The following is a 13511-nucleotide window of genomic DNA, read 5'->3' as shown; positions in this document are numbered from 1 at the left end:
ACAAGGAACAGATGTAAAAAGAACAGAAGAAGAGAGAAAAAGCTATGGGACTTGCTTAAAGACATCCAGGAGCTGGAGAGGTGGCTGCGGCAGCAGAGGCAGAGAGAGCAGCTCCTGCCTGCGTGAGCTGTGGGCAGAGGACGTCCACACCAGTTGCAGATGTCATCCTGGGAACTCCTGGCTCCTTTGGTTTGTTTGCCAAACAAAGTCTTTTCTCATCTGACTCAGATACTGAAGAGACTCCAGGATTGTTCTGCGATCCCGCCACAAGCTGGCAGCTATCCGGAGCTTTCCTAAAGAGCTGGGAAAGAAATGAGCCCCGCTGGGCGGAGGATGGGCGAAGGGCATCAGCCAGCGGGGTCACCCCATGGGCGGCCCTGCGGCTCCGGGGCACCGCGCTCCCTGCTCCGGTTCTTCGTGCACGCCTGGCTGTGGGCTGCCTCGGGCTTGTCTGCCCAGGTGTTCAACCTCAGTCTCTCTGTGGACGAAGGGCTGCCTCCCGACACGCTGGTAGGTGACATTCGTGCGGGGTTGCCAGTCGCGCAGCAGCAGGAAGGGAACGGCTTCTTTCTGTCAGAGGATTCGGATGACTCCCCGCTGCTGGACGACTTCCACGTGCACCCGGACACCGGCATCATCCGCACCGCACGGCGTCTGGACCGTGAGCGGCGGGACCACTACAGCTTCGTGGCAGCCACGCTGTGGGGCGAGGTGGTGCAGGTGGAGATCCGCGTCAACGACGTGAACGACCACTCGCCCCACTTTCCCCGAGACTCCCTGCAACTGGAAGTATCGGAACTCAGCCCCCCAGGAACCGTTTTCCGCCTGCCAGGTGCCCAGGACCCGGATGCAGGGCTGTTTAGTATCCAGGGTTACACCTTGCTGCAAATGTCTGACCTGCCCCAGGACCCCGCAGGACCCTTCTTCCAGTTGCGCTACGGGTCGCAGGGACCACCTGAGTCGCCGCCTCAGCCCGTGTCCTCATCACCCTTGGAGCCCTTAGACTTGGTGCTGCTGAGGCGCTTGGACCGAGAGGAGGTGGCAGCGCACGAGCTGCAGATTGAAGCTTGGGACGGGGGCAGCCCTCGGCGCACCGGCCGCCTGCACGTGCGCCTGCGTGTGCTGGATGAGAACGACAACCCGCCAGTTTTCGAGCAGGGCGAGTACCGCGCCGCAGTACGTGAGGACGCCCAGCCGGGCGTCGAGGTGTGTCGCGTGCGTGCCACTGACCGCGACTTGGGGCCCAATGGCTTGGTGCGCTACAGCATCCGTGAGCGGCAAGCGTCCTTGGCCGGCGCAGCTGGAGGGCCACGGGGCGATCCCGGCTATTTCTCGGTGGAGGAACTGAGCGGCATAGTGCGGGTGCAGAGACCTTTAGATCGCGAGGCGCAGGCCTGGCACCAGCTGGTGGTCCAGGCGCGCGATGGGGGCGCAGAGCCAGAGGTAGCCACCGTGCGCTTGTCCATTGACGTGCTGGACGTGAATGACAATCCGCCCGCCATCCACCTGCTCTTTCTTACCGAGGGAGGCACGGCCCGCGTCTCTGAGGGCGCCCGGCCAGGAGACTATGTGGCTCGAGTCTCGGTGTCTGACGCAGATGGTGGCCCAGAGAAAGAAGAGGAAGTTGCAGGGGTGCTTGGTGCACGCCTTGGGGCAGGTAGTATCAAGTTGTTCTTGGAGGGTGGGAACGGAGCCTTCGCGCTGCGGCCAGGCGGCCCTCCTGGAGTATTTTTTCTTTGCATCGAGAGCCTCTTGGACAGGGAAAGCCAAGATCTATATGAGTTACGACTAGTGGCCACAGATGCAGGGTCCCCACCATTGAGCACAGAGGAGACGCTGCTGCTCTGGGTCTCGGACCTCAATGACCAGCCACCTGTATTCAGCCAGGAACATTACTGGGCTTCAGTATCCGAGGCCGCGGTCCCAGGAACCTCGGTGGTTTGGGTCAGCGCTTTGGATGCCGACCAGGCTGGCACCAATTACGCCAGGCTGCGGTATATGCTGGTGCAACTCTCGAACCCCTGCGAATCTGCGGCTCTGTCACCCAAGGCAGAGTGTGTTCCATCCTTCAGCATTAACCCCGATAACGGTTTGATTAGCACACTCCGAGCTCTAGACAGGGAGGCCCAGGAGGCAGTGGAACTGAGGGTGGTGGCACAGGACCTCGGAGAACCGCCCCTTTCTGCCACCTGCCTGGTGAGCATTGCTGTGGACGACGTGAATGACAATGAGCCCGTGTTCCGGTGGCAGGTGTATAATGTCACCCTTGCTGAGCATGCCCCAATTGGACATTGCTTTCTGCAGGTGAGTGTTATCAGGTCACTGGGCCCAGGGTACAGCCTGGAATGAAGGGTGAGGACATAAGTCTGTCTGGGGAAAATGTGACATGGGCTGTGTCCTGATTCCAGAAGCAAGATTACCTGCTATAGACCGACCCTCTAGGGAGAGGCAAACACATTACCTCATCTCCAGAGCTTTGTGTAAGTTCTTGACCCTGTGACCTCTAAAGTCCTTTCTCCGTCACAGGGAGACTTTTTCTTGGATCTTTCTTCTGGGAGTCCAGTTTCATCCATACTGGAAAGCCTCCAAATCTACTTGTGAGGGACTACCCATTGTCCCAAAGCAGATTATGAGGCTAGAGTCAATGGCTTACACTTTTGAGACCTTTACATGGTGTCCAGGAGTCAGGGTTGTCTTCAAGTTTTCAAACAGTGCATGCCCTTTGAGCAATCCCTCCAAAGACCCCTTACAGAGGTTTGTAAAGGTCACTGAGGACCTGGCGTCATTGTAACCATCATATTTGTGGACTGAGATTCTCCTGAGGACTTCACCATTGGAGGGGCAGAGAATCACCACATCCATCATGGTTACCCCAGGTCCCGCCCTGTGCTATGCTGTTTGACTTTGGAGTGTTTTCTAGAGTTCTTGGGATCTCTGCTGCACTGCCAGAATGCTGTGTCCTGCGCCTTCAGGCTGTCCCTCCTTATTGCTTCTAGTCTATTACCTGGTGTGAATATGCAAATTTCCAAGACTTAGTCACTCCAGGACCATTTGAGGAGATGAAGAGGGTAAAGCTGACTGACCGCTGGATCAGGCTTCAGTTAGCACGGCGTCTAGTAGATGTCAGACCTCTGTTATGTACGCCCTGCTTTTCCGTTAGAAGGTCCTAGCTTTAGTTTTTATGAAGTACGCACCCGATAACCTTTAGATGAGGGACGTGCTTTTCTACGGTAAAAAAAATGTGTTTTGTGATTGTACCTTTTCGGCTTTGGAGCTAGCCGTCACCCTCATCCGCTCTCCAGCTGCCAGCTTCTGGAAACGTGGGTCCTGAGCATACGGGGTCCTAGGACAGATCGTGGGGGCTGTAAAAAGTGTGACAACAGTGAAAGGTTTCTAAATCCCCAAGACCAAAATATAATTCAAAATTAAGCTTAAACCAAGTTAGAGGGGTTCCTGTGATGTGCCACGTGACTTCACTACAGACTCGCTTCTGAACACGCGGCCTGTGCACCTGGCATTGCGTATGTCTGCAGTTCACCTAGCGCCTGGGCGAGCATTGCCAGGCTGACCTGGGTGCAGACTGGGAGTCTCATTTGGACTGCAGCGTTTATTTTTAATTTTTATTGCTATTTTGCTATATATAGCAATATAAATTTATTTATATATTGTACATAATTTATATGTGTGCATAGTATCTATTTATTTAATATATATGTATTCATATATAATATTTCTGCTCAAGAAAGGTCCAGGGTCTGCTGTGACCATAGCTGGCTTTTGAACTCACGATGAAAGCTTCCAGTTCCCAAGCAGTGGCACTGCAGACTTGCGTCACTGACATTCTCTGCTCTTATAAACATAACGGTCTAACTGTAGAAAATGACACTTTTAACACTTCCCCACTGTTATTCCTCAATCTGTAGACAACGAATTGGTATATGGTAGGATTGTTTTTGTGTGAGAATGTTTGCTTTTAAGAACTACTGTCTGCTTTTCATAAAAGCTGTTCAATGAATTTTGACTTAGACTATAGACTATATAATTTTTTCCAATAATTTCTGATACGGTCCTAAATATACATTTGCAGTTTTGTACTACATATTTATGTGAAGCCATGTTCTCAACATCAGTGATGACAACATCGAAATATGGATAGTTTTGAAAAACACTGAAGTTATTCTCTATCATGCAGTATCAAACATTCAGCCAAGAGCTATATGAAATTAAACAAGAACATCCATTGCATTTAGCATGCAAATTTGGCTTTGTCTTTAATAAATGGTAAGATTATATGTCTGCCAAACAATTACCTTAAAATAAATTTATTCACGATTTATCATCAACAGATGTTTAATTTACATACCTATTCTATAAATGTAGAGGCCTGGGGTAATATAAAGATGTCACACATAATGTAAGTTGTGATCAGCGGCTCTGAGTTCTTCAAAGGTGGCTTAAATAGCAGTTCCTACTCCCTGCTGAAACAGGCGAGTCCATAAGTGTCAAAGTCCTCCATCTCTTAACCAGAGTTTGATGTCATATGGGCTAGAAGTCATTGTCTTCTCGAAATGGAGATAGCCTTGAGAGGACGTGTATTAGTTCCACCGTTATCAAGAGGTCAGTCATGTAGACTTAGGAATACTGCAGAAGAGGTTGTGATCTGGAGGAGACCACAGATGCCCAGCGTCCAAAGGCAGTGCAATCAGATTTTAACACTGAAGTCATGACAGGGGAAAGGTTGGACAGAGTGATTGCCAACCAAGACTTCTTCCTGGGAGGCCTGATGATCTTGGCAGGATATAATAAAACATAGCTTTATTTGAAGAAGAAGAAATGGCTCATTGTGACTCTTTTGATTAGAAGCCATCTATAGAATTGTTTTTAAAACCATGAAAAGCTCCTGCCACCAAGGATGAAACTATCCCCTTAGGTCCCCATGTGGTTCATCTGGCTCAAGATGCATCCCTGAGAATCCCAGCTACCCAGCTTCCCTGCACTTCTGGAGATGGTACGGAATTGTGCTCATTAGACCTTCTGAAGATTCTGGGCGTCTGTCTGCTTATTGAAGAGTTGTAGAGACCCTCTACCGCTTGGCTTCCGTGGCTTCCCCTCAGCGGTTATGTGAACTTTGCTAGTCTTGTAGCTGTGGCTGTCCCCTGAATTCCAGGGTGGTATCTTTCTGTGTTCTTGTTCTCCCCTTCTTTCTTGTCCTCTCTCTTTCCCTCACCCCACTCCCTTTCCATGGTTCTCATTGCCTAGCTCGAAACTCGCTAGCCTTCTGTCTTAGTCTTTCATGTAGTGATATTAAAACTGAGTCAAAATAACCCTTTCTCTCTCTAAGTTGCCTCTCTCGAGTGTTTTGTTATAGTAAAGAAAACCGAGAGGGGCAGCTCTGTGGACACCTGTCTTCATCCTCTCTCCCTACCTACTCCTTATGGAAAGCCTCTTCTGGACAATTACCCAGAGTTCCTTTCAGTTTCTTGGTGCTGCCTTGGTCTAGACTAGGGCTTTCTCAAACTTCCCCCGGTAACTCCTTTGTTCTGATATATCCCTGGCATATAGGTATAGAACATAAGTATACACATTAAACATATACTGATAATAAATCATAAAATTAATATATGTATATAATTCCCAGTTATTAAAGAAAAAGCAAATTTGTGTAATAAGGAGATAAATGTGTTTGTTCAATTTTATATAAAGAACTCACTCTTGGTTGCATATTTAATATTCCAGTATGTAGAACATATTCAGTATTTTTCAGAACTGATCTGCAGTTTGGTTTTATAATCCTTACTGCTGAGAATGCCACATAGCGTAAATAATGTAGTACAAAATGGCAGAAGTATGTTTGGGGCAAGTTCAGAAATTCCTGGAAATTCTCTCTTAATCTCAAGCCAAAATCCACTGAATGATTCTTCTTTTCTTTTTTTTTTTTTAAAGAAATAAAAGTCAAGCCAGCAACTCAGACTGCAATTTTTTAAAAATCAAACATTCTAACACAGAACAATGCCATTTGTTCATGCTAAGGAATGACGGGAGAAACATATTGAGAGCCTTTGTTTTCTGTAATTAAAACCTTACGCTTCTGGAAGAGTAGACAAACTTTGCATGGGCAAAGTCCCGCCGGCGCACGATAGTCTGGAATCTGAACTGAGGTGTTTCTGGCGGCGTTTCTGGGTGTCGCCTGGCGTCTTGGCAGGTGTGGTGCAGAGCGCACGTGCTGCGTGTTTGGGACCGAGGGTGTATTGAAGCTGCGCTCTGCCACACGGGCGATTCTGCCACTCGGGCGATTCTGCCACAGGCTCCGTGGATTCATTATGTGTGGGGCGTTCACTCATTTGTGGTTGTTGGGCATTTAGAAACCTTTTACTTTTTTTTTCAACCTAACATTTTGTGACCTCTATATTGAGTGATATGACAGCGTGGGATTATGATACACAATTTCAAAAGCTGTGGTTTGGCAGAGAGGGATTAACTCCCGATACCCGGCCGCTGTCCTCATCCGGTTCGGATGTCTGATTTGAAAGTCCTTTTATTCTCAGATTACTGCCCCAAAAGGTAACTTCAGCCTCCAAAACGACGCCCCTCTGCTGTGATGTGAATTACACACACAGCCTCAACTTACAGGCAGATATGAAAACAGTGTGACCCTCAGCTCTCAAGCCTGCATGGCGCAAGCGTGGGACAAGACTATTCCTGCATAGCCCCTCAAGAACCAGGAGGATTCTTCCTCGTGGTGCCTATATCCACCACGGTCTGAGGGTCCTCTGCCACTGCGCCACATTCTGCCTGCCAAACCGCGTTTCTCCATGATCTTCTCTTTCACATCCAGTGGGTTCTTCAACCTGGTGACCTCATTTAACCCTGGAGTATTTTGGACTTGTGCCCACCTGATTCCTCTTTTTCTGAATGCAACTGCCCACCCCACCGCCCACGGACTTTTCTCTCCCTGCCTTTCTTCCTGCCTCTTTCTTACCTATTTTTCTTTCTTTCTACTCTCTCACACCCAGGATGGCAGGAACTTCTGAAGCTTCTGTCTTCCTACCACCTCTCTCTTTTTTTCTATACTTACTCCCTTCTTCAGCATTCTCAGAAGCCCCTTTCCCCATCTGAAGGGTCAGCCTCTCTTATAAGCTTCAGTCTAATGCTTTAATTTTTTTTTTTTTTATTATTTTGATCGGGTGAGAGCACATTTCCGCCGCACGTATTTGGCATCTCAAACCTAAAGTTTCTCAGTTTAAATGCATGGCCCCTCCTCCTGCTTCTTCGGTCTTCTCCCTTACCTCCTTTAGAACTCATGTTTGCTCCAGTCACCTGTGTCAATAGTTGAGTAAAAAGGAAAGAAACAATTTGAAACAATCGTTCCTCACACCCTCTATGGAAATAACACAGTATCCTCTAAATGCCCCTCTACGCCTATCGGCTCCTATATGAAACTCTTGTTTTGTTACTGTACTTTCTCAATAGAGGCATCATTCACTTGGAATGTCAGTATAGCCGTGTTTGCTGTGAGTCGGACGCTGTCATGCAATGCCTTGGAGAAGAGTAGAAGGATGAAGAGCAATGTCTTGTCAATATATTGGGGGAGACGCTTGTTTCTATATTGCGAATCAGAGCTGTGTACACCCCATAGTCTTCTTGAAGAAGAAAGGGGAGCCTTGACGGGACCATTAAAGATGAGTTCCGCCACCTGGGGAGATGTGGGCAAATTGGCAGACTGGAGGGCTGCTGTGCTCCACGGCTAGAATAAGACAAAGCTGCTGCTATTTTACTTCTAATTTACGGCGTCTTTGGGAGTTGCTTCCTTTTGACTAACCGCAGCCTTTAGCGTGTGTGTTAGGTCTCTCTCTGTGTGTGTTAGCTTTGCTTCAGGAGTACTCTGCGTCTGAACACCAGCAGAGGGGTTTGCGGGACTGAAGGGGAGGCTGCTCCCTTGCTTTGCAAGTGTCAAGGGCTGAGCAGCGATCATGGCTGGGCTTAGTAAGGAATGAACAAAAGTGACCACGAGCGCCTTGTACCGAGACGCCAAGCCAACTTTGGAAACCAAAGACTTTCCTGGGGAAGAAGGTGTTTTCTACCGTCTCACTGCCACTTTGATTTTATCCAGGTCTGACAACCACAGTTGCAAGACCTTCAGAATTTCTTACATGTGTGTTTTCCTTTTACGTGCTACTGTAACCCCGGCTCTGACACCCCCATCCTTCCTTGTCTACTGGTAAGCTTGCAGAGATATCTACTTAGTGGCTCCTTGTTCTGTGGCCTCTTTCCTTAATGCCTCTCTGTTCTTTGTCCAACTGTGTATGTGTGTGTGTGTATTCATGTGTATGTGTGTGTTATAGTTGCTCCCCTGGATAAGTAAAAACAATGGATTCTATGGACCTTGATAGAATCCTCTTCGCTGGTGTTTGAGCCACCTGCACTTTGTAATGTTCTTATCTCACGAGCTAGAGAAGTATGCTGAGGCCATACAGCCAGCAAGGAGCTGCAGCAAGGGTGGTGCATAGCCCAGGTTCTCCCTCCCTTCCGTGTGTGTTTAATTGGCATGTGTCTCTGTTTTATCATTTATTCCATCCCTATGGTGTCATTGGTTCTTTGGGATTCATGACCTGCTTCACGCCGCCTTTCCCGTACCTTTTGTCTCCCTCACCTTGGTGGTTACACACTCGCAGTGGTGATGGTCTGCATGTATTTGCTGAGTGTCCACCACCTTTGATGTTCCTATTTCTATTCCCTGCGTGGGTCTGTGCTATGTGGGATTAAGTGAATCCAGCCTACCCACTCACATGCACAGGAAACAAGTGTTTCCATGACAACCACATGTCCTTATGTTTAAACTATGTCTAGGTCACCTACTAACTATCATCTCTGATTGTCTGGCCTACACAGCTAAGTATCTTAGTTACCAGTGTGGTGATTTTGGATGAAGTCTGTCACTGTAGAGGTGGGCTTTGAGGTCTCATAGATGCTCAGCATATTGCCCAGTGTCCCAGACAACTTCCTGTTCCCTGTAAGATGTAGGATTCTCAGCTCCTTCTCCAGCACCATGTCTGCCTGCATGCTGCCATGTCCCTACCTGATGATAACAGGCTGAACCTCTGAACTGTAAGCCAGGCCAAATAAATGTTTTCCTTTGTAAGAGTCACTGTGGTCATGGTGTCTCTTCACAGCAATAGAAACCCTAACGAAGACAGCCATTATCAATCTCTGCTAACTTTTCTGGCTGCAGTGTCTATCCACAGGATGTTGCAGTTCTGTTTAACACATTGATATAAAGGTAGAGAGGAATGGATATTTTCTGGTAGAAAGTGATGTATACAGAGGCCTTCTACGATGACAGGCATACGTTCACTGACAGCTGGTGGTGGGTTCTTCCCCCGTGGCTGAATGCCTTTGTGTACGTGTGTAAAAATGTATGGTGCTTTCTTAGGGACAGCCATCTCCACAGAGAGTCACTCAGGAAGGCTTTGGAAAATTATGATCGGTCAGATTGCCTTCCTCAGAGAATTGAAATCGGACAATAAATTAACTTCATTAACAACTAAACACCAGACTTCTAATGGGGCCCTCGCCTCATAAATTAAGAATGAGGGGTGGTAGAAGTAATTTATGTTTTCATAGCACGTTGGGGAAATTAGCTAGAGTGTATACACAAATACATAAATATATGCATGCATTTTTTCCAAATGTCAGTTATTTGAATCTTTCTGACTTTAAACCTTGATGTCAAAGGAATGTGTGTTTGAAAGTAGGTCAGGTGTGCATGGTCACACACATGAGGATATTCAGCCTGGGTCTGGAAAGGGGCCGGGTCCTGGCAGGCAAGTCATGGGAAGTAATCTTTTTTTTTACAAGAAAATTGATGACTTTTAACTAGCCTACCAAAAAAAAGTTTCATTATGGAATTTTCATATATATGTACATTTATGTAAATACATAGAATATTAAGTTTTGCCTATATTTGGCCCCCATTAACCTCCTGTATTCCTGTCTCTTCACTTCTATAGGTTTGTGCATGTCATGTATGTGCATATACTTGATAGATTTCACGTAGGAGAAAATATGGTATTTAATATTTTGACTCATCCCAGTTATTATTACAGCTTCCTCCTTCAGGTTCCTTCCCCCTTCCCTCAGAGAGGCCCTTCTACTATATATTTCAATATATCTACCTATGTAGATATATATTGTATTTAAATCTAGAGTTCACAAATGAGAGAATTTGTATGCGTCTTTCTCAGTCTGATGTGATGACCATTGCTTCTCTCTGTTTTCCTGCAAATGATATGATTTCACCTTTCTTTATGGCTGTGCTGTGCATGGTCAAATCTACTCATCTGTTCTTACGGTCTGGGCTTGCCTCATGTCTTGGCTATCGTGAATGGTTGGGACATTAACACGGATGTGCAGATATCTTTGTGGCATGCTGGCTTAGGTTCCTTCAGTACAGACCCAGGGCGGGAGTAGCTTCCATGACAGTTCTGGCTGTAGGAATCCATAGTGATACCCCAGCTGATATTTCTACCCGCAGTGAGTGGATGAAGGTTCTTCTTGTGCCACGCCCTTGCCAGCATTTGCTATCTCCGCAGTGACAGCCATCCTGAATGGGAAGGGATGGAAGCTAAAAGTGGTTTTGTTCTCATTTCCCCATGCCTAAGGATAATGCTCATTTCCTCCAATGTTGGTTGACCATTTGCCGTTCTTTTAAAAACAGTCTGTTCCATTACATTTGGTATGTGGGTTTATTCTTGTCAACCGGTCTGGTCTTGTGCTAGCACCACACTGATGTTGTTGCTCTTAGTATATTTTGGGACAAGCCACTGTCCAGCCTGGTCCTTCCTGTTACATTGATCTGTCTCTTCAGGATCTTAGCTTCTATGTGCAGTGTTTGCATTTTTTGAGGTCAGTGAAGCATGTTAGGATCTACATGGTGATTGTGTTGAATCTGTAGGTCACATTATTGCTTTCGGAGTTCTAAAGTTTTCACCAGAGATCTTTCTTCTACAAATGGGATTTTTTTTTTCTTAATTTTCTTACTTGGGGAGTTTGTAACTGATATTTCGAAAAGCTACTGAGTTTTTTTGTGTTGACTTTGGATCCTGCTACTTTATTCAAAGTTTATCAGACTAAGAAGAAAAATGAGAAACAAAATAATGGAAAATGCATAAACAAAATTGCATAGCTGCAGGAAGAGAAACAAAAAAGAAAAACATAAAAAATGCCCTTTCCAAAGAAAAAGAGGAGGAGGAGGAAGAGGAGGAGGAAGAGGAGGAGGAGAAAGAGGAGGAGGAGAAGCAGGAAGAGGAGGAGAAAAAAGAGGAGGAGGAGGAGGAGAAAGAGGAGGAGGAGAAAAAGAAAGAACACTACTAAAAGTCCTGTAAGAAAAAGGAACCACAGGGAGAAAGCATTGATTCAGTGCTGGGTCTTTTCTCCTGGTCCTCTAAAACTGGCTGTGCCGGGGGAGGCACGGTGGAGTCATCTAGACTTGTAGATTCTTAGCTTTACGGTGAGGTGACTTCAAGCTCCCTAACTTGTAATTGTCCCCTGTCCTTGGACTCTAAAGACAACTCAGTTTTAAACAGTAGGCTGTCTCCCAAGATGACATCCAGCCACAACCCTTGGGGCCGTATAGACTGGACAAATGGAGTTCCTTTAACTGCTGGCTCCTCCCATCAGAGGCGCCACTGTCACACGAACTCTGTGGCTGGTCTGTGGCTGGGATAGCTGATCTCTTTCACAGGCGACCTTCCTTACTGTTAAGATATGCTTCTGCTTTCTCTTTCCCCACCAAGGGGCTAGGCAGTTGGCACTGTGGTGGCTTGGCATGCAGCCATCTTTCTCCCTCTATATGCCCTTCCTCTTTGTGGTAGTTTCAATGAGAATGGCCCCCACAGACTCATGCTTGGTCCTCAGTTGGTGGAACTGTTTGGGAAGGATTAGGAGGTGTGGCCTAGTTGGAGGCAGTGTGTCCCTGGGAATGGCTTTTGAGGTTTCAAAAGCCCAAGACATTCTCTGCTATCTCTTGTCTTTATATAGGAGTGTAAGCTCTCAGATACTGCCCCATCACCATGCCTGCCTGCTGCCGTGATGGTCTTGGAGTCATATCTGAAATTATAAGCTTCCAATAAACTCTTCTGTAAGTTGCATTGGTATCTTATCACATTGGTTTAAAAGTTTAAGTACGATTAATAAAAACTCAGAAATGGAAGCTGGGGTTCAACCTGAAGATCCAAAAAACAAAGCAGCCAGCTACTGGCTTTTACCTCTACTTCAGTCGAAAGGGTGGTCCTCTCTCCAGGAATCTCAGAATGAGACTGTGTCTGTGAACGGCTTTCTCCTGTTTTATAATCCTTGCTAGGGCTGGGATTAAAAGCGTGCACCACTGAGATTAAAGGCATGCACCACCCTGTTTCTATGGCAACTAGAGTAACTACTGGGATTAAAGGTGTGTGTCACCACTGCCTGATCTGTAAGGCTGATCAGTGGAGCTGCTTTACCTTCTAATCTTCAGGCAAGCTTTCTTTATTAAAATACAATTGATAAAGTTTGAACCCATTGAAATAGGATGTTCTAGCAAGCAGCAGAAGAATCCATCTTAATTGTTGTTTGAATAATCTTGCTACTTTAAAAGTTCTGTGTGGCTATGAAGCCTACAGCCCTGTCCTGCCTATACCACAGGACAGCGCATCGTTCTTAGCAGTTCTTCTTCTAACTTCTTCCTTAAAAGCCCAGGTTGCTAAATTCATTGTAGTATTTACCCTTTTCCTGTCAATATGCATATCTCAGCTAGCCTACAGATGAAGTGTGTGGAAGCTTTTAGGTGAAGGAGGAAAAGCTGTGCAGGTCCCTACTGCTTCCGTGTGTCTCTGCTTTGAGGGGAAGTGGAGCACCTCAGTGAGCAGAGGCTGCGGAGCCAAACAGATGTGCATTTCAATGCCAGCTCTGCCCCTTAGTAGCCTTCTCTGCAGTAAGCTCCTGAGTTTTGGGAGTCTCAGTTTTTCTAACCCTTGAAAAAGAGATGATACTGGGGTCTACCTTGGAGAATTAGTGTGTGATCTAACGTGACCGTGATTAGGCAGTTCGTGGAGCAGCTCCTGACCATGGAGAGCCTTAGGACTGAGGCTCATAATTCAAGTCTACTACTTCAACTTTAGTTACCTAAAGGTACAAAGAAAGAGTAGAAGAAAGAAAACCAATCTTTTTGAAAAGCTCCCCTGGCTAGTTATGTAAAGGTTAATGACACAATTTTGTCCCTTACTTGATACTGTATTTGGGAATCCAGGCCCAAATATAGTTAGGTGTTGTGGAATATTAGTTTAAGGTGTGCTACATTCATTTACACTGCGGAATATTTATGTAATGATGTAAAGATGTGTTGCATTCTTTTATGTTGCATTTGTTTAACCCTGTAAAGCTGTGTTGCTTTGCCTGCCTAAGACACCTGGTTGCTCTAATAAAACTGAACGCCAATAGCTAGGCAGGAGAAAGGATAGGTGGGGCTGGCAGGCAGA

At 46.5% G+C, this 13511-nt stretch overlaps 1 protein-coding gene across 1 annotated transcript in view; it reads left to right on the top strand.

Moving 5' to 3' along the window:
* The first annotated feature begins 215 nt into the window (after nucleotides 1-215).
* The window catches only part of Dchs2 (dachsous cadherin-related 2), a 183750-nt gene continuing 170454 nt past the window's right edge, over nucleotides 216-13511 (top strand). The window contains exon 1 of the mRNA XM_057757346.1: nucleotides 216-2304. Within this exon, the coding sequence (XP_057613329.1) occupies nucleotides 313-2304 (1992 nt within the window). The 5' untranslated portion in view covers nucleotides 216-312. The remainder of the gene's footprint in view (nucleotides 2305-13511) is intronic.

Source organism: Chionomys nivalis, chromosome 24 (assembly GCF_950005125.1).
Source record: "Chionomys nivalis chromosome 24, mChiNiv1.1, whole genome shotgun sequence".
Classification (NCBI taxonomy): Eukaryota; Metazoa; Chordata; class Mammalia; order Rodentia; family Cricetidae; genus Chionomys; species Chionomys nivalis.
The sequence above is the reverse complement of the archived record's forward strand: the minus strand, read 5'-3'. Positions and strand labels throughout refer to the sequence as shown.